The following is a 20983-nucleotide window of genomic DNA, read 5'->3' as shown; positions in this document are numbered from 1 at the left end:
TCTTCTCTCTTTCCTTTAGACCAAGAAATTAAAAATTCCTACAATGCGAGTCACCAGCCGCAAGCCAAGCCGGCGCGGCTCCACGCTCAGTCTGAGTCGGACCAGTGGGGGATCATCCCCCCAGAGTAGCATGATCTCCGTGAACCCTGGCTCAGATGAGCCCCAGAGTGTGATCACCCAGGTGACTGGCAGCAAGGACATCGAGGACAATGAATCGTCTTCAACCAAGCCTGAAGAAGAACCTATCCATATCTGTAAGTCCTACCTGCAATCTGATCAATTGGCCCTGACTCTTTGCCTTCAAGCCAAACATCAAGAACCCTTCTGGCTCCATCTCCACCCCTACTCCATTAAAGGAGACATAGGTGCCCCTGGCTCTGTTCAATTTCCTTGCAATCCTTTGTTTTCTCCAGTGGATATCAGAAATACACTCTACAACTTGGGTTACTCTGAGCCATTTCTCCCAGGGAGAGAGCCCATGGCCACCAATTGCCCTTTTTTAATATTAAAAAAAATGTTCTTATTTAGCCCAATTTATACAGAACATTATCATTTCAATACGTAATCAATATTAAAAATTATTGAGATATTTTATTTTTTCACACTGTCTTTGAAATTCAGTGTCTATTTTTTTAACAACTATGTTGAGGTGTAAGTCACATACCATAAAATTCACTCATTTTAAAGGCACCTTCAGCCTGGCACACAGTAGGTACACAAAATGGCTGACAAATGCATTTCCACTGGAGACATACCCCTGGGAGGGAAAGTTCTCCCTTCAGCCTCACCACCCTTTTCCTCTGTTGATATCTTAACCTCCATCCCAGTTGTCACAGCCTTGACAGAAGTAGATTAATTCCCCAGGCCTCTCGTTGCCTTTTAAAACCTCCTCGAATTGATTCTGAATTCATGAATCCTATTCTGAGAGACATGCCATTTGACCAGGGTCTAATGTCCAGGGCTGGCTGCATAATGAAGTCTTTGTGGATGCAAACACTGGTGACAGCAGGTTGTGGCCTCTCCATGGAATGATCCCCTCCCCAAATCAATGGTAGGAGTATTCTCAAGAAACCAAAATCTAGTCTATTTCTTCTGCTGGTCTTGAAGTTCTGAGTCTTGAAACTATTAAGACAGACTCACTTAAATAGCAACTCAAAATAGGAGTCATCAAATGTTCTCCCTCAAATCTCCTCTATTTTCCCCCAAAAGAAGAAGAAAGGGGCTTAGTCATTCAAGGATGAGATTCTTAGACAGGCTGGGGATGGAAGATGAAGGAAGGAAGACAGAATTTTTTTCTCTGGGGATGTGATCTGGCATTTGACAACACAGGACGCCACTGTCTCTGAGCCAGGGGTAATGATATCCCCACAGCCTGGGAACTGAGAAATGGACAGGTTGCTCTACATGTGGACATACGTCACAGGACTGTCTTCCTCAGACAGTAGCATCTGTACCCTTTCCAAACACGTCTTTTTGTTCAGGTAACCTTGAGAAGTCCCAAGGCTTTGTCCTATTTCACACATATCCAACCTCAGTTACATGATGGATGGACCTTCATATTGGTGGGTACATTCCTTCCCAGAGGCATTTGGTAAGCAGAAAAAAAAAATGTGGTGCATTAAGGAGGATGGAGCTTTATATATGATTCTTTAAGAGAGCTGCCTAGTGTATCAGGTCACTGGGGTCATGCTGGCATCCACGCATCCCAGGCTGGGTTGCTTTTGGGTGGGAGCAGGGGTAGGGGAGCAGTCAGAGGTTGCTGCTTGGTTCCAGGAGAAGGGAAGAAAGTAGAAGAACCAATCACAGCTCCCTCGCTAATAGGCTCCTGGATACACCCCAAGGATTCTGGGATGTGTGGCTTGTACAGGCAGGTGGACATGACAAGACAAAAATGAAGGTCAGGTTCAGGTCAAATGGAATCATGTCTGCAAATTACTAGGAAGATAAACTACTTGAGAATAAGGAAGTGGAGTGGAAAGTGGCTTAATGTCGACATTTATCACAGCCCAGATGGCTCCAAAGTCATTAAGGAAAGGCACTCTTTCCCTACCACCCAGTGATTCCATTCATAAACAAAGCTGGACACAAATGGTCTTAGGAAGCACTGAGATTCTGGCCTCCCTTCCAGATACGGCTTTTGAGATGAGCTCGAGCTGACTACAGGCACCTACTAATGGGTGAAGTGTCTGCACTGGCATCGTCATCCTTCATTGGTACCCAAACCTAGTTCATAGTCTCCCAAATCCCTCCTTCATTTTTCTCCTTAGCTGTTACTTATTCATTCAGCAACTATTGACTGAGACCCCATGTGCTAAGCATGGTGCCGGGTGCTATTAATAGAAAGACAAAATGTGGCTCCTGACCTCGAGGAACTCAAGATCTAGTGGGAAGACCCACAAGGGAACAGGCAGTGCCATCCCATGAAGTCAGTGCTGTGATGGAAGTCAGGAGGAGAGTGTGCTGCAGGAGTCCCCAGGTAGACACCTTGCCAGGTGTGGTGGGTGAAGAAGGAAAGAGAACATGCTTTCAGAATCCCAGGGGAGGGAAGAAGATGTGATAATCTGTCAAAAGTACATGAAACCAACATCAGCCACTCTACTGTCTGTTCTGAGACAAGTGCAAACACCACCAATATTTTCCATCGACATAGAAAGTAAAAATCAAAAATTATTTTTACTCAAGGGAGACAGCCATATAGCATGTTTGTTCACTTGGGGATGCAAACAGATTGTCCTGCTAAGGATACATTTTTAAAACTCTCCCTTCAGTCGCTCAAGTTCCAGAAATTGTCCACTATAACTTTCTTCTTGGGTCCTGGAATTATGTGAAAGCCATCTCAAAAGTCTGCCTTTATTATTTCTTGGGATATCTCTGACTCCAATGGATCTTTGCATATTTCCTCCTTGTCTCACTGCAAGCCCCTTCTCTCTTCTTGTTCATAAATCTGAGAAGAAATTCCAGAGGAGTCACAGTCACCAACTAACAACTTCACACCGTGATGTTTCAGCACCGTGGACAGCTACACACTCCAGGGAAAGGACATCCCAAAGCCCATGGTTTTGCATCAAACAGATTCTATAGGAGTGAGGTGTGCAGGGCTTTGCAAATCTGTAACCACATAAAACAGGAACATTCACGTCCACTCTTCCACTTTTCTTAAGGCACATAGCTTACACCATCTGTGTTTCATTTTCCAACTTTTGAGAGTGCCGGTGTATTAGGTTCCTAGGGCTGCCGTAACAGTGTACCACAGACAGAGGGGCTTAAACAACAGAAATGTATTGTCTCACAGTTCTGGATGCTAGACATCCAAAATCAGTGTGTCAGTAGGGCTGTGCTTCTTCTGAAATCCATAGGGGAGAATCCTTCCTTGCCTTTCCTGGTGCTTGCTAGCAATCCTTGGCATTTCTTGCCTTGGGGACACATCCCTCCAATCTCTTCCTCTATCATCCCAAGGCCGTCTTCTCCTGTGTGTCTCTCTCCTCTTATAAGGTCACCAGTCATATTGGATCGAGGGCCCACCCGACTCCAGTGTGAACTCAGTCACGTGCCCCAACAATGAACATATATCACAATGGTCTTTAAAGATTACAGTGAAGCTGAAAAATTCCTATCACCTAATGATGTCACAGCCATTGTAACACTGTGCAATTCATTACTCACATGTTTGTGGTGAAGTTGGTGTAAACAAACCTACTGCACTGTCAGTCGTATAAAAGTATAGCACATACCATTACATACAGTACATAATACTGTCCTTGATAATGGTAATAAACAACTATATTACTGGTTTATGCATTTGCTATACTACATGTTTTATCATTGTTTTACAGTGTACTCCTTCTACTTATGTAAAAAATATAATTAACTGTAAAACAGCATCAGGAAGGTCCTTCAGGACATATTCCAGAGGAAGGCATTGTTACCATAGAAGGTGACAGCTTTATCCATGCTGTTACCCCTGAAGACCTTCCAGTGGGGCAAGTTGTGGAGATAAAAGACAGTGATATCGATGATCCTGAATCTGTCTAGGCCTAGACTGATGTGTGTGTTTGTGACTTAGTTTTTAACAATAATACTTAAAAAATTTAAAAAAAAATTCAATAGAAAAATCTTACAGAATAAGGATATAAAGAAAGAAAATATGTTTGTACAGTTGTACAGTGTATTTGTGTTTTAAGCTAAGTATTATTACAAAAGAATTAAAAAGTTAAAAATTCAAAAGTTTATAGAGAAAAAATTACAGTAAGCAAAGTTTAATTGTATTAAAGAAAGAAATTTTTTTATAAATGTAGTGTAGCCTAACTGTACAGTGTTAATAAAGTCTACAGCAGTGTACAGTAATGTGCTAGGTCTTCACACTCACTCACTGATGCACCCAGAGCAATTTCCAGTCCTGCAAGCTCCACGCATGGTAAGTACCTTATACAGGGGTACCATTTTTATCTCTTGTATCATATTTTCACTGTACCTTTTCTATGTTTTGATATGTTTTGGTACACAAATACGCACCGTTATGTTTCTAGTGCTATGGTATTCAGTACAGTAACATGCTGGCTTGTAGCCTAGGAATAATAGGCTGTACCATACAGCCTAGATGTGTAGGAGACTATACCATCTAGGCTTCTGTAACTACCTCTGTGATGTTCACACAACAACAAAATCGTTGGCCGGGCGCGGTGGCTCACGCCTGTAATCCTAGCCCTCTGGGAGGCCGAGGCGGGTGGATCGCTCAAGGTCAGGAGTTCAAGACCAGCCTGAGCAAGAGTGAGACCCCGTCTCTACTAAAAATAGAAAGAAATTATCTGGACAACTAAAAATATATATAGAAAAAATTAGCCGGGCATGGTGGCGCATGCCTGTAGTCCCAGCTACTTGGGAGGCTGAGGCAGAAGGATCGCTTGAGCCCAGGAGTTTGAGGTTGCTGTGAGCTAGGCTGACGCCACGGCACTCACTCTAGCCCGGGCAACAAAGCGAGACTCTGTCTCAAAACAACAACAACAACAACAACAACAAAATCGTCTAGTGATGCATTTCACAGAACTTATCCCCACTGTTAGGCAATGCCTGACTGTAATTACATTTGTAGCAACCCTATTTCCAAATAAGGTCACATACTGAGGTACTGAGGATTGCAACTTCAACATATCTTTTGGAGGGGGCACAATTCAATCCATAACTCAGGTATGAAGAAATATGTCTATGCTATATAAAAATCAACAATATTAAAGATGAAAATGAAAGTTAGTCATGCAATGAGGGGTGGTGGGAGGTAGGGGGCGCTGGAGAGCACATGTCTGTCTAAAGGTGAATCCACAGGCCCCAGGAAAAAGGGCAATGCAGTCCCATCTCAAAACTCCTTTCTAGGGAAGCTGGAGGCCTGGATTTTTATGTGAAACCTTCCGGTTTTAAAAGGTTGGCATCCACATCAAATCAAATCAAACACGTTTGTAAGCTGACTCAGCCTGTGGACTGCCAGTTTGGAAATTCCGGCCTCTGGAGATCAGAGAGGGTTTCCTGAACAAAAGGATTGCTTCCAGGAAGTGCAAACAGTCCTCTCTGGCTGCAGCAGAGTTTAGGGTGGGGGAAGGGAAGGGAGATGAAACAGGAGGTAAAAAGGGCAGCCAGATCCTGGAAGGCCTCCTAGGCTATGTGGAGGAATTCAGATGTCATCAAAAGCAAAATGGAGAGTCACTGATGGGGTTCTAAGCAGGGAAGGAGCATGGTCAGATTTACAGCCTGCCCTGCACACTGTGAGCCGCCTCTTCCGGACCCAGAGGGAGTCCCTCTCCGGATCCCCCACATGCAGAGGCAGAGGTGACCCCAGCTGGGAGGCTGGGCCCTGCCCTGCCCAACCCTGTCTCAAGGGTGACCTCTGGTCACAGGTGACCTCTCCTATTCCCATCAGATCTGCTGAAGCTCCTGGAGCTCGTTTGGGAAGATGCCCGGAGGACAATCATGCTAGAGACTGGGATCCAAAGAAAAACACCCAGGTACGTTTTCTTTACTCCTGCGGCAAATAAAGGATATCAGAATAATAGCAATAATATTAACAATAGCAGTAGCCAATTATTGAGCATTTCCTTTGTGACAAGCACTGAGCCATGTACTTTGTCCATGTGTGTCACCTGCCTGAGTTCTTACAATAACCCCCAAGGTAGATCCTGATATCTTTATTTTACAAATAATGAAACGAGGCTTAGTGAGGCTGTGTGACTTGTTCAAGGTCACTCAGCTAGTGAACGGGTAAGGGCACGACTCGAATCCAGATCTTTCCCATTCCAAAAACCATTCTGTCCACCACTCTGCCACGCTGTCTCTCAGGAATCCTACAGTAAGTCATTCATTCTTTTAGTGAATAGTTATGAATATGTATGGGGAGAAGTGAGAAGTGTCACGAAAAGAAACTGAGAACAAATAATAAAGGGTATTCGACTTAGTCTGGGATGGGGCTGAGGATCAGAGAAGTTTCCTCCAAGGAAGAAACTTTAAGCTGAGATTTGGATAAGGCATGGAAATGAGGCAGCCTAACAAAGTTTAGGGGGAGGAGGGTGGGAAGGTAGGAGGCAGGGGGGAGAGTGTTACAGGCAGCACATGCACAAAGGTGGTCAAAGGGACCGGGGCACCTCCCAGGAACTGAAATGCAGCCAAAGTGGGAAGAAGCTCAAGGATTGTAGCTTTCATCCTAAGGGCAACAGGAATCCTTTGAAGTTTCAAGCCAACAATCAATGGGATTGGCTCCTAAGAAGGTAGTGTCAGACTTGAACTTGAGCTGTCCTCCTCCTGTTGGCAAGCCTCATCCACTAGACTTTTGACCTCTGAAAGCCCCAGAGAGCAAACAGTCTAGAGCCGGAGTTCCCTTCCCAAGTGTAGGTCCCTGTGCGTAAGCAAATTACTTGCTGGAAATAAATGAGGCACTAGAAGAAGTTCGTCATTGCCTTTAGCCTACTGGGACGCCGACTATAACTTATTAGTTATTATTATTGCCGTAATTACAGTTCACTGCACACTTCCACAAGCATCACACCTCGCCTCTGCTTGTGGATGATGAATGTGTCTGCTGCCGCCTCAACTCTCATAGGGGCGGCTCGGGAAGGCGGCACATGGAGGCACACTCGGGGACAATGTTGAGCCCTAAGGCCCCGACTGCTGTGCCTGATTTGTAAGCATGAGAGACAGATGAGGTTCCTTCCTCTGTAAGAACTCACGGCATGAGCACTGGCTTTGGAGTCAGACTGGCACAGGTCCAAAACCTGGTGCCCTTGGGCAAGTCACTTAGCCTTTCTCTAAAGCTATTTTCTTGTCTGTAAGACGAGATTGTGTAGCATCGGAGCATTGGCTGTGGAACCAAACAGGCTAGGATCAATCTCCATTCCCCTAATTAATTGCTGTGTGGTGTTGTGCAGGTTGCTTCACCTCTCTGAGTCTGATTCCAATTCTGGAAAATGAGGCTCATTATCAACCTGTCCCAAAGGGTTGCAGTGAGAATTAAATGACACTATCCTCATAAAGTATGACTAATGTTATGGAAATAACATCGACTTCAATGAGTCACCTTAAGCATTTAGCTAGATAATGCATTTATTTAACATATTAGCATGTGCCTGGCATATGGTAAGCAGTCAGCAAATGGCATGGGGGTGGTGGGGGGCAGGGTTGTTCCTTTTATTTCACACATAGCGCCCCATGGAATCTTCGCAGCACCTTGCTGAGACACGTTCACCATGACCATCACCCCCCCTCATAGACAGCGAAGAGCAGCAAGGAGTGACTTCCACAAAGTCTTCAAAGACAGAACTGCACTAGAACCTGGTTCTCACGAGACCCATCCCATTGCCTCAGCATTCACTTTCATGATAAAATAACCATGGTTACGGAGCAAGAACCTGTTGAAATTTCCCTTTCTCATTAAGTCCTCTGGGAGAAAAATCTCCCTAATCTCTCGCTAAGGCAGCAGATATTGAAGCTTCGATGTGGAGCTGCAGAGAGACAGTTAGGAAAAGCTGCAGATCCTCCTTTGCTCCCTCCCTTTAAAATCTAGATTCCTTTCTCATTTTAAATCCCAAATCTGCTTGCAGCAAGGCTGACATCGAATTCTGGGGTTTTAGGAACCCCTCCAAGCCAGCCCATCCAGCCCCCGGCCCCAAGGCCAGACTGGCTGCCACCCAGTCATCTGAAAAGATGGACTTTTCTTAAAACCCCCTGGCAGGGTTCCTAAGGATCAGATGCAGGGTAGGCTACTTGTAAAAAATACAAATTTCTAGATCTCATCCCAGACCCACTAAATCAGTATCTCCAGAGGCAGCTGTATTTTTTAACAAGCACTTCAAGTGGGCATTTATTTCACGGTATGCTAGGAAATTCCAGGCGTGCGCGCGCGCGCGCGTGTGTGTGTGTGTGTGTGTGTATGTGTGCGCGTGTGTGGTTTTAAATGCAGATCCAATGAATTAAAAAATCTCTGGAAACATGGCCCAGGAATCTGTATTCTTAGCAAACTCTCCAGGCGATTTATATGCCCCGTAGAGTCGGAAGATCCCTACTCTAGAAAGAGAAGCTTCCATCCCCCCACAGAAATTTACTGCTACGAGAGCATCATGTATTCAGTGCCTTGTTTAAAAGCTCATCTTGTTTTGCAGCATCTTGTCAGTGCTCAAACAAAACAAGAGCGAGTCTGCCTATAAGGACATGCAGACCACCCACAAATCAAGGTAGGAAGCCGGAAGCCTGCAGCAGGTGGCTGGGGAGACAGCCCACAGTTACGGGGGCCACTGCAGAGATGCTGCTCGGCAGACCATGGAATGTGGGGGGGGGGGGGCGTTTTCCTTCTTATGACCTCACTGGAAACAGGTCCCTTCACTCCAGGGACAGGAGTGAGAATCCAGGCATTTCTGCCCAACGGTTACATGCCATAAAGTTAAAGTCTTCCAGTGGTGGAGAGGTGAGGTGGGGAACATGTGTTGTGGGACTATTCCCCCCCTGTACTTGGGTAATGTATAATGAATGGGAGAGGTGGAGGTCTTCCTCCAATTCATTTATTCATTCAGAGAATATTCTTAGATTCCCCCTCTCTGTGCTATGTTTGGGGGATTCAGCAGCAAACAAAACAAACACAACCTGCCCTCATGGATTTCAGCATCCGGGCCGGGGTTATAACCTTTTTGTGTGCCACGAACCCTTTTGGCAATCTGAGAAAGCCTTTGGACTCCTTTTAGAAACATGTTTTTAAGTGCATACCATAAATTACAAAAGATTATGAAGAAATTTGTGGTAACACCGATTGCTATATTACAATCAAATTTGGAACATAGTAATCTATGAGCTTCTTTGCAATGCATTATAACGGTGAGATTTAACAGCAGGTCTAATAACTACTGTAATTTTGGATTAGTGTTGAATATAAATGATTTTCCAAAATATCTTCCACAATGGTAATGTGATATGCAAATACCTGTGATTTTCATTTTGATTTAAGGCTGATTAAAACAAAGATGCAAACGTTTTTCCCATCTGCATTCGTGGACCCCTTGAATTCTACCCATGCTCAAGAATCGCTAGTCTAATGGGACAGTCAAGCATTTCTCAAATAATCTCACAGTTAGCCATAAAACTGAGACTGTTGTGAGTGTTCTGTAGGAGAAGTAGGGAGGGTTGGGTGAGCTTTTAGCACCAGGGTTCTCACCAACAGTGAGTTTGACATTTAAGCTGAGACCTGAAGAACCAAAAAGAATTGACTAGCTTATGAGGTGGAAACGGTGGGAATTCCCAGCAGAGGAGATAGCATGTGTGAAGGGCCCAAGACAGGAGGAAGTCAGAGCAGTGTGGCTGAAACTCAAGGAGAACCAAGGGAGGGAAGCATGAGATGAGCAGAAGGGTCTTTTGTTGTTTATTTCTGTTTATCACCAGCTAACAACACCACTCCCCCTACCTCCCACCTCCTCCCTGAGTTACTCCCAAGTTCAAAGCTCTTGAAAAGGAGAGAGCCATCTACAGGGGAAAGGTCAGGGCCGCCATGCTCCCCCAGAGGGGTTGGGACAGCTGGCTGGAATCCAGAAACAAGGCCATATTATTGATGGGGCCCTGCATCCCAGCCAGACGGAATAAGGGTTTCCCCCACCACCTACCAGGCTTGAGACCTCAGGGTCTAGTCCTGAGCTTCGGAGGAAGGAGCAAAGACAAGGACCTTTCCCATGGGGAGGACCTGGGAAATGGCCAGCCCTGCCGACATAAAGAAGCCCCAAATGACACAGGGCCGGAAGGGAAGGGTTAGCCACACATCACAGGAATAAGGAAAACAGTCTTACCCCCTAGAGCCACACAGATGAAGTGGTCACGTCAGTTTTCCAAGCATTTGGAGGAGACACCGGGAGGCAGGACGGGAGAGGAGGTGCTGTCCAGGGGTGTTGAAGGCTCAGGTCAGGAAATGAGGGCCTGGGAGAAAGGCACAAGGAGGGCTGGCATTAGCGGGGGCCCTTCATCCCCTCTGGGAACCCTGCCCAGGCAGAGTCACAGGAGGGGTTGGATCATCCACACCTAGAAAGGCTCAAATGGCATGATGAGTTGACAGGTCACAGATGAGGAAACTGACGATCCAGAGAGGGAGTTGCTGGCCCACAGACTGGGAGGGGGTGCCGCTGGGTTGGGCTCTGAACCCAGCTCTGTCTGCTTCCAAAATACAGTGGGGTGTTCAGCTCAAGGGCCCAGCTTAGAGAAGGAAAGCCTTGGATGAAGAGGCAGTCTGGGGTGGACACCAAATAAACATGGTTAGGAGGGCTCAGCCACCCCTGCACTAAATCTGCACTGGTGTTGAGTGTGGATAAGAGGGTGGAAGGGTCGAAAATGAACTCATTCTCCATACAGGGAGACCAGTTTTATACAAATGAACCTGAGATCCAGAAAACCTGTAATCCTAGCAATACGCAGAGGCAGGTCAAAGTGGAATTGGAGAGTCCGGGCATGCAGGACTCGCTGTAGACCATAAAACAGGGTTGGATGTGAGTAGGCAGTAAAGAAACTAGGAGGACTTTCCAGGCAATGGGGTATGGCAGGAACAAAAACCAAGGAGTGGGAAAACACATACTGAATTTGATGCCTTGACTAGAACCACCTCCCCTGCCCGGATCCTGGAGGCTGGCAGGTGTCCTGGGGGCCCTGGAGGCACCTTTTTCTTGCAAAGCAGACTCTGAGCAACTTGAAACCATCCCTGTGTGTTTCAGTGACAGATCCAGCAGTACAAGTGGAGAAAGCCACACCCAGACAGTCCAGAAGAAGTCAAAAAAGTGAGCCAGGAGGGTGGGCAGTGGAAGGAGCCGGGCAAGAGGGACTATGGTGACCACACCCTGTATCCCCCCAGGGGCGTGGAAATGACCCAGTGTGTACCAGACTCCCCGAGGCCATAGACAGTGCGGAAGGACAAGGGGATCCCCTGGGCAATGGGCTTATAACCAAGATGCTGGGCACCAATGCAGACAGTGGCAAGAAATTCCTCCGCTGTGCCAGGCACCCTGAGGAGTGTTCTGTATTCATAACCTTGCTCGTTCCTCAAAACCAATCCCATTTTACAGAGGAGCAGGTGGAAACTTGCCCTACTGAAATGTCTTGCCTGAGGCCACACAGCTAAAATGTGGTGGAGCAGGATTTTAAGCCTGAATCTCCCAGCTCCAAGTTCCAATTCCCTGTCCTTAATATTTGCTGGGCTTGGGTGACCAGCCGTCTCACTGTGGGCTCGTTTAATAAGGCCTGAGCCTCCATCCTGATGCTGTTGGAGAGATCTGTCCTTCCTACGTCCAAGGGGATGCTCAGGACTCAGGTGAGGACAGGAATCCCCACCGCAGAGCACCCTGGGGCCCCAGAGGCCAGAGTGAGACCCATGAGGTTACTTGGGGTGTCCGCTGGGCTCCACCCCTGTGCCCCTGCAAGCCCTTCTTCTCTGTGTCTACAGCCGCAATAATCGTGACTTCATCCTCTGCAAGACTGGGGTGTGTAACACCATGAGGGCCAAGTTTTACAGCGTGGCCCAGGAGGCCAGCTTCTGCCTGCAGGACAGGATGGAAATCTTCAAGAAGTAAGGGCACTCACAAATCCATTCGCTCAAAGGACATCTATCTGGCACCTACTATGCGCCCACCAGGTGCCAGGTGCCGGGGCTATGGCAAGGACAAGAAGGACTTGTTCCCTGTCCTCTTGGGGATTACAGTCTTCTGGAAACAAAATAAGTGCACCTGTAAATACACAGGTACAAATTATAGGCATTGCCATACAGGAAGAGAACAGGGTGGTATGAGAGAGGCAGGTAGAGAGAGAGAGAGAGAAACCACGGGGACCTGATTTAGGTTGTGTAATCTGGAAAGACCTCTCTGAGGAGGTGACTTTTGGATGAGTCCTGAAGTTTGGGGAGCTGGCACTAAGGTGAGAAGGTGGAATGACATTCCAGACAGCAGGAAACGTGCATGCCAAGTCCCAACGCAAGAAGGGACAAGTGATAGATGAGGGCTGCATCATGCACAGCCATGAATGCCACAGACAGAACGTGGAACTTGGTTCCAAGAGTGCCAGAAGGCCGCCCGCAGCTTTCCTTTTCTCAAGAGCAGCCCAATAACTGCCCCCTTTCTAGCCTGTTCCTCGCCTACGGTGACCTTCTGCCCCAGTGAACTCATCCATGCAACAGAGTTTACATGAGGAGTCTTTGCACCTTCATCCTTACAGCGTTGATGGACCAGCTGCTCTGGGCCAGGGGTTTGGAGAAGACTAACCCCTACCCCTTCTTTGTGGGAGCTCCCAGTCTAGTGCGGGACACAGACAAGTGAACAGGCAGTTACCCCGCAGGCTGATGAGCATCAGCGTGCGAGAAAGCAGAGGTTAAGGGAACACAGAAGGGGTGCCCCACCTGGCCCAGGACAGCTCTCAGAAAGGTCTGCCCGGAGAGGAGACATTTTCAGTTTAATAAACACGGATGATATTTCCAGGGCACTTACTATGTACCAGTCATGGGTGTGAGAGCTTTGCATTTATGTATCATTTACTCTTCATAACAATCCTATGGGGTACGTGTTATTGTTAGACCCATTGTGCAGATTATAAAAGTGAATGGCTCTTGTCAAAGGTGCCCCAGTGGCTAAGTAGTAAAGGTAGAATTCAGACCCAAGCAATTATACCGGAAAAGCAGGAAGGAAGAGCAACAATAAGGACCCAGAGGCCAGGGGCACAGTGAACCAGGGAACTGCCAGTAGTCAAGTGTGGTTGGGACTTAGGGTGCCTGCAAGGTGATCAAAGAGCTAGACAGAGGCCAGATCATTAAAAGGCCTCAGTACCTGAGATGTGGATGTGAACTTTATCTCAGAGACTTTGATCATGAACCAAAGCATAAAATTCCAAGAGAGAAGGGATGGGAAGGATGGAAACAAAGCTGGGAAATGTATGAATTGAATAATCCGGGCCCTCGGAGAGCAAGTTACTCAGAGTTTATTCTGAGTAAGGTGGAAAGCCACTGAAAGTTGTATGCGGGAAAGTGATATGGTGACATTAATAACACAAAGTCTCCTTGGAGAGAGAGGAGACGGGAGATATGTACAAAATGATAAGGAGAAGAGAGTAACCAATGTGAGTTAAACACCCACTGTGTGTCTGGCACGAAGCTTGGCACTTTACACACATTATATAAATTCATCCTCACCTCTGAGATATAGGAGCCATTATTATGCCCCAGTTTACAGACGGGGAAGCTGTGTAAATACAATCAGAAGGAGGAAGAGAATGAAGGCCAATAAAAAGTGACTAGTTAGCAAGGAAATAGTGCTTCAGAACCTTGGAGAGAGCTGTATCCGCTGATGGTAGAAGCCAAGTCCTAAACGAAAGAGTAGCTAAGAGGATAAACAAAAGCCTCCCCAAGGAAAAGGTGCTTGAGTCAGATCTCAAAGGGCAGCTGTGACGATGACAGGAGCAGGGGATCTGATCCTTCTCCCTCTTTCTCGTCCAACCTCACAGGCGCCAAGAAGAGAGAAGTCTCCAGAAGTTACACTCTTTTGTCCTTGTCTCGAATTTTCGAAGGGATATAGCAAAAATGAGACGTCAAATACCTGTTGTAAAAGTAGATGCACAAGAAATTGCAGAGCACTGGTAAGGAGCCTAAGACCCCAAGAAGATGGTCCCTGAAATGGGAGAGGGGAGGTGTCGCAGGATCACAGTCGAATACATTGTCCTTCAAGGGAGGGAGAGGCATCACCCCAAAGCTGTCATTGGCCACCAGGAGAGTCCCCCCCAAACATGCTACATCCAGAGCACAGTCAGGCCCAAACCCCCCAGTTTCTGAACCACAGATAAGCCAACCCGTTGTGTTCTCCACATTTACCTTCTGTTTGGTTCAGACTTGGAAGTAAGGAGGGCTGCCCTGTGGGAGAGGCAGATGAGGCAGATGTGGACATTTCTACAGATTCTGAAGTCTTTGGGGTGATCACTACATTCCTCCCAAATAATTAATCCCTTAAGGATACAAAACCAGGCAGGCATATCCTAGGAACACTGTGCCCCAGCACGGGGGTGATGATGAGTAACAACAAAAGCCAACATGAAGAGCCCAGATAGCTCAGTTGGTAGAGCTTCAGACTTTTAATATGAGGGTCCAGGGTTCAAGTCCCTGTTTGGACATCTGCTTCAGGTGGTACAAAGGCAACTTGTGGAACCAAAGTGTCTGTACCCCTGTAATATTTTGAAAAAAAATAAATCCAAGTTAAGTTTTAAAAAAGAATAAAAGCTATCTTCCAAATTAAAAAAAAAAAATCCAACAAGAATTGAGTGACTACTGGGTGGTACACACTACCTAAGCAATTTTCATGAATTATCTATCTTATCCCTCCCAAAATAAATCCTGAAAGGTATATATTAACCACCATTTCACAAACAAGGAAACTGAGACTCAGAGAGGTAAATTCACTTGTCCAAAGTCACACCACCAGCAAGTGATGAATTTAGGATGTAAACCCCTGTCCATCCTCAGTATCCACACTCACTTGCAATATGGAATTGGAGTCTGATGAACTTTGATGTCACCAGCACCATCCTGGCAGGATAAGTACATCAGGATCTAAGAGTACAATGAGAGGATCAGTGTACCTGGAATCCCTTCATGATTTTAATAATGTGGAACAGGAGCCTAGAAGCAGGTCCCTGGGGTCACATTCGAGTTATAGGAACTTGCACACCACCTCGCATTTTCAGGGCATCACTTTCTCACAGAACATCCGGCCCTGAAGATACAGGGGGCTCTCAGGAGGGGCCCTCATGAAAGGCAGAAAAGCATCTTCTGCAAACCCTCTCCCCTCTTTGGGAAGGAAGTGGGCAGAAGGAGAAGGGGAGTTGTAAGCTAACTGACATAAAGTCATCAGAAATTAATCCTGCTCCTCCTTCAGTGGGACTCACCCCACGTCTCTAATGGTGGAGTTTCTGGCATCATTAGAGGGGAAGTAATCGCCCTCCATAGTAACATAAGTAGCATTAAAATCAAGTCAAACCAACCACAACCTAGATGAATGATGCCGAGTTGTAGCTCCTCCTTCATCCAGTCATTCATTCAGTCTTTCAGATCATAGCTACTGAGCACCCACCAGGAGTTAGGCAGAGTTCTAGCATGCTGAATACTCAACTACTCAGACAGGGTGGCTGTCCTCAAGATTTCATTCTAAACAAGGAGACATGAATAAATATATATCATAAAATATAAAGCAGTATAAGTAGCCCAAAATGTGTGATGGGTGACCAATTTCTTCTTCAAAATTTTCCACAATGGTCACATATATAGCGGGGGGTGGGGGGGGAGCTTTTTTTTTTTAAGAGACGCCACCTCCTGCCCTAAGCCCCAGTTGTATCTGAACCATCTCCCTAGGTTAGACCTAAGGCAGGTTAGACCAGGGTAGGTGAGAATCTGCCTGTTCCCACCATCTCAAGGATGGATTCCCAACTGTCCTTGTGCTCTGTCATAACACTGAAACACACAAAGCTTTGACCTGTGCTTACACGTTAATTGGGGAATTGGAAAACACACACACACACACACCCTACTTTGTGTGTAAGAGCCTCCTGCATCCTAGAAGTCACCATGGATGTGTCTGTGTGCCCCCCTCCCTCGGCCTGATTAACTCTCAGAAGAGAAGCTCCAGAACTCCAAAGCCCTGTCCTTTTGTTTACCTTTTCCATGGTCTGCTTGATAGAAATATCGTAAATGCATTTCCTGAAGGCGTGCTCTTATTTTTTTAATGAAATGCAAAGTCATGCTCGTTCTTTTCCTGCCCCTAAAAGTAAAGACTTGCCTGATATGTGGGCCACAGAGGAAACCCCCAGATAAAGAATTCTGCTGCCCTGGAGACATCACTTGAGTGGCAGAAAGAGAAAGGGGAGATGGGCAGCCCGAGGGGCTCAGAACCCCCTCCCAATAACCTCCTAACCGGCTCTCTCCCCTTGGGACTGAAGGTACTTTGATCTGCTGTCCAAACTGCCGGAGGATCTAAAGAGCTTCCGCCCCGCCAAAAAGATCCTGGTGAAACTGCAGAAGTTTGGGGGAAACCTGGACCTAAGGATCCGACCCCACGTGCTCCTGAAGGTGCTACAGGATCTGAGGACGTGGGAGCTCTGTTCCCCGGACATCGCTGTGGCCATCGAGGTAACTGCCACCTCCTCCCCCACCATGCCTTGGGTGCCCTCCTTCAGCCACCTCTCAACATCCAGGCACTGTTATAAGTGCTGGGGACACAGTGATGAAAAGACACAAAGGCCCCTGCCTTCCTGGAGCTCATGATGTCATAGGAGAGGGACTGTCACATTACTTGGTTGTTCAACTCCAAGGGACCGTATATTCTATGTAAATGGTGCCCCTGGAAACTCAGAGGCTTTGGGGAGACATAAATAAGTGGGTGATCTTAATAAGAACACTCTAAATCTTGCTACTAAAAATGCAGTTGATGAACCAGCAGCACGGACCTCACCTGGGTGCTGGTTAGAAATACAGAATCTCTGGCCTCCAACCACATCCGCCAACTCCGAATTTACATTTTAATGGGGTCCCAGGTGTTCTGTATGCACCATAAAGTTTGAGGAGAGCTGGTTTAAAGTAAATTAGAGGGGACGTGTTATACCTTCACTGGGGCAACTGCAAAAGAGGACTTTTAAGCCGAGGCCTAAACCATGATGGGAACAGCACCGTGAAGAGAAAGGGCAAAGAACGTGCAAAGGCCCCGAAGTGGGACACAACCTGGCTTGTTGGAGGAAGTCACCGGCGGTCAGTGAGTGTGGAAGGACCCAAGCAAGGAGGAGCCTGGCTCCAAGGGAACTGGAGAGGTCAGAGTCTGTGCAGACCTTTGAAGGTCAGGACAAAGACTTGGGAGCCACTGAACAGTCTTCAACAGTAGCTCATCGCCACCGGAAGTTCCTGGTGCTCTCTTCCCCTGGGCGGAAGGCATCGGCAGTAAGGACTCCACAAGGAGGTGTTCACACATGCTCATGCAGTCACTCCCTCCATTTTATCAGATGGCATATATGCATCTTCCTAGTAACGAAGTGATTCAAATGGTCCATTTCTCAGGCCTTGACAGGCTGTGGGGCTCTTGACATTGTCCTGCCAGGTGGGCGCTTGCGCGGGATGAGCTGGGCGTGTGTCTGTGGAGACAAGGTCCCGAGTGGCATAAGGGGGTGACGCTGTGGACAAATTCGGATGCCCAGACCCCACTCCCCACACCCTGTAAGGCTCCTTCAGGAAACCTCTGGCAGGCCAGGCCAAAATTAACTCTAGGGCAACCGTCCACCTCCCTGTCCAGTTATGGGATGCAGTTTCCACCTACCTGTTAGTGGGGCCATGGAAGAGGCCGGCCCTGAGTAGGCAAGAGGAGGGGGTGATGGGGCTCCTCTTTTCTTTGAGGTGAGTTCACAGCTGTGTCTGATGACACTTAGCATGCTCCTGCCCCAGTGGGAACATCACAGAACTTCTGATAACCCGGATGCAGGGGTCTCTTAATCTAGAGTCTTTATGACCCTGAACACTTTGTGTGTCTCAAACCCTGTCCTGGAAGGCAAGCCCCATAGCTGTCATCCATTCCCAAAGGGATCCACGAACCAAAAAAAGTTTAAGGACAAACAACTTTTTGAAAAGACGTTAAGGAGTAGAAAAGAAAGAAAAACGCAGGCAGCTGGGTTTTCCTGCCCTCCCTAAATTTCCTTGGGTCAACAGCAACCAAAAGGGGCTTAAAATGATCTGGCTGAACCGGGAAACTGGAGACGGGTCCTTTTCCCCAAAGGACCACCCCAACCTGATGCCCCAGACATTATAAATGTCTGCATGGTTGCAGGTATCCTGGGGCCACCAGTCTCTGGGGACGGAGAGAGGGCGGAGTCTAGCCGTCAGACCAAATTCTGAGATTGCCACTGTACTTGCCCCACAGTTTGTGCGAGAACACATCATCCATATGCCTCAAGAGGATTACCTGAGCTGGCTGCAGAACCGGATCAACATCCCCATCCGGCCCTACACCATACTGACGTAGTCTGGGCCCGGGTGGACCAGCTGTCCCCGTGGAGGAGGACTAGACCGCGCCGTGTTCCTGCTCCCTGCCTGTGGCCACGGATGCAGTTTATGATCCAGCAGGGTCGTCTGGAGACTGACTCCTCGTTATATTTTAAAGGGAGGTATTCTCAGGTGGCCGTCCCCCCAATTCCACACCCAGCCCCAACTTCCCAGTCTCTGTGCTTCATGCCAGATTCCTTCACCCTCTTCATCTTCCTCAAATTCTGGATAATAAAATTGAGTTGAATGTTTGACATCTGGCTGGGAAACAGTTGGAGCCGTGGAATTCGGGTGTATTTAGATCCTGATAATGACAACAGTTACCATTTACCTACATAATATCATTTAAATCTCATGATATCTTGGTTAAGTAGGTACTGATGTTAACCCTATTTTACACTAACGGAGCTAGAGTGTTCTTCTCAACAATATTATGTCTACTGCCTTGGATGGAGAGTTGGGTGGATGGATGGATGGATATGGCATTCCTCAACAAGGGAATGGTGTGCGAGAAAATCTCCATCTTCAGAGTCCTTATATATTTTATGTTACTCTTAGTTGCAGGAGGAAGCTTGTCTTCTTGTCATCTCAAAATGTGTGCGGGCTCATCGATTTTTAGCCTCTTTTCTCATCTTGGTCTTATGCTGACCTCCATTCTCACTAAATTATAAGAACTGTAGACATTTTAATTCCCCTTAGTGATGGCCAAGCTGAATTAACAATTGAACAACTGGGCTTGATTTTGCTGTCATGCCTGGATTCTCAGAGCATTCACATAGCTGGGCTTCAACATCTCTCTCTGACATTCCCAAAGTGGGGAGGAGAGTTGAATTGGAATTATTATTCAGTCTAAGCAACATCTCACTCATCCATTCACCCATTTCCTTATTTATTCATTCACTGAATATTTACTGAGAGCCCAATATGCACCAACCAAGTTCTAGGTGCTGAGGATACAGTTATGAACAAGGTGGACAAGGTCTCTGATCTCATGGAGTTTACACAGAGACGGACAAGTTGACAAAGTGTGATGGGGAGGGCAGAGAGACTATGTGACATCACAGGTCCCTCCATGTAATCACCCTGTGTTTAACATTATACCTTGAGAAGCTATTTGGGGCGTAAAGGTGAGATACAGTCTACAAGGAGACTGCAAAATCAAGAGACCCTAAACATCTCTGTGTTAAATAGTGATATGAGTGAAAGGGAGCAGAGAAGAAAGGATGAGGGCCAAAAAAATAGAAGAAGAAGGAGGAGGAGGAGGATAAGGAGGAGGAGGAGGAGAAGGAGAGGAAGAGGAAGAGGAAGAGGAAGAAGAAGAGTAAGCAGGAGGAAGAGAAGGAGGAAAAGAGAGCTGAGGGGCCTAAGAGTGAGAAGAGATCTTGGGAGAAAACCAACCGAGGCAAAGTTCCCGGGGCAGGGCTGGCCGGCGTGTCGCTGAGAACTATGCACTTCATCACCCTGGACCTCAGCAATGTCCACATACCCGAGTGTCCTCTGTGAGCAGCGTTTTGAGGAAATGAAGAAAAGGGGTTGTGTTCTACATCTGGGTCTGCTTAGGGGCAAAGAAAGGGCTGAGGGACTCAGAACTGGAATCCAGCAAGGATTTTAGTAGGAGCAGGAAGTCAAAGCTAGAGAGCCATTCCATGAGCTCTCTCGATTTATAGCAACCTTGAATGGACATGTGGGTTCCCCTAGACATGGGTTGGGGACCCAGCCAGATTGATATATCTCTCAAACATCAGGTGACCCTCACAGCTGACATTGAATCGCACTAGGGAATCAGCACAATGGTGCCCAATTAAAGCAAGTACATGAAGACCTTGGGGGTGTGGGGGAGGGGAGCACTAACTCATACTTGAGCTGTCAGGAAAGGCTTTTGAGAGGAGGTGACTGATACCTGTAAGATGCGTAGGAGTTAGCCGGGGAGAGAAGGGTATACCGGCAAATAAGGAGGGAGGAAAGAATGTCCCAGGTAGAAGAACCAGCATGTGCAAAGGCCTAGAGGCAAAAAGAAGCCGGATTTGTCATTTGAGGAACTAAACATAAGTCCAACTGGACTATATATCAGCTTGAAAAATACAGGACAGAAAAAGGCAAGAGGGAGATTGGGGAGGGAGGAAGAAGCCAGATGTTTAGATGCCTTCTAGGCCATGTTATGAAGTTTGGACTTTATCTGGCTACCACTGGGAGCCATGGAAGGATTTTGAGCAGGGGAATAATGACATTTGCTTTTAGGGTGGAAATGGCACTCACACCAGGAGCAGGGAGCTAAGACGAGGCTGCGGCAGTGATTGTGGGGAGAGCAATGTCGGGGGGATGGGGAGAAGATGCACATTGACAAGATATTTAAACAGAAGCAACAGAATTCGGTGCAGTGGATGACAAGTAGGCGGTGGGGGAGCAGGAGTATCAGGAATCAAGGGTGGAGAGTGATGCTTT

The 20983-nt window shown here is 47.1% G+C and overlaps 1 protein-coding gene and 1 non-coding gene across 4 annotated transcripts in view; both read left to right on the top strand.

Annotated features, from left to right (window-relative positions):
- Positions 1-18762, top strand: part of CCDC60 (coiled-coil domain containing 60) — a 150313-nt gene extending 131551 nt beyond the window's left edge. Inside the window, exons 7-14 of one of the 3 annotated variants that reach the window (XM_045534697.1) lie at positions 20-254; positions 5909-5993; positions 8637-8708; positions 11214-11276; positions 11939-12061; positions 13981-14112; positions 16459-16648; positions 18420-18762. In XM_045534697.1, coding sequence (XP_045390653.1) covers positions 20-254; positions 5909-5993; positions 8637-8708; positions 11214-11276; positions 11939-12061; positions 13981-14112; positions 16459-16648; positions 18420-18521 — 1002 coding nt within the window. In that variant the 3' untranslated portion in view covers positions 18522-18762. The remainder of the gene's footprint in view (positions 1-19; positions 255-5908; positions 5994-8636; positions 8709-11213; positions 11277-11938; positions 12062-13980; positions 14113-16458; positions 16649-18419) is intronic. The other 2 variants (XM_045534699.1, XM_045534698.1) reach the window with 2 other exon arrangements.
- TRNAK-UUU lies at positions 14568-14640 on the top strand. Its single transcript has one exon. It is a non-coding gene; the product is annotated as a tRNA-Lys (tRNA).
- Positions 18763-20983: the final 2221 nt, after the last annotated feature.

This window comes from Lemur catta, chromosome 21 (assembly GCF_020740605.2).
Source record: "Lemur catta isolate mLemCat1 chromosome 21, mLemCat1.pri, whole genome shotgun sequence".
In the NCBI taxonomy this organism is placed as follows: domain Eukaryota; kingdom Metazoa; phylum Chordata; class Mammalia; order Primates; family Lemuridae; genus Lemur; species Lemur catta.
This window is presented reverse-complemented; position numbering and strand designations above follow the sequence as displayed.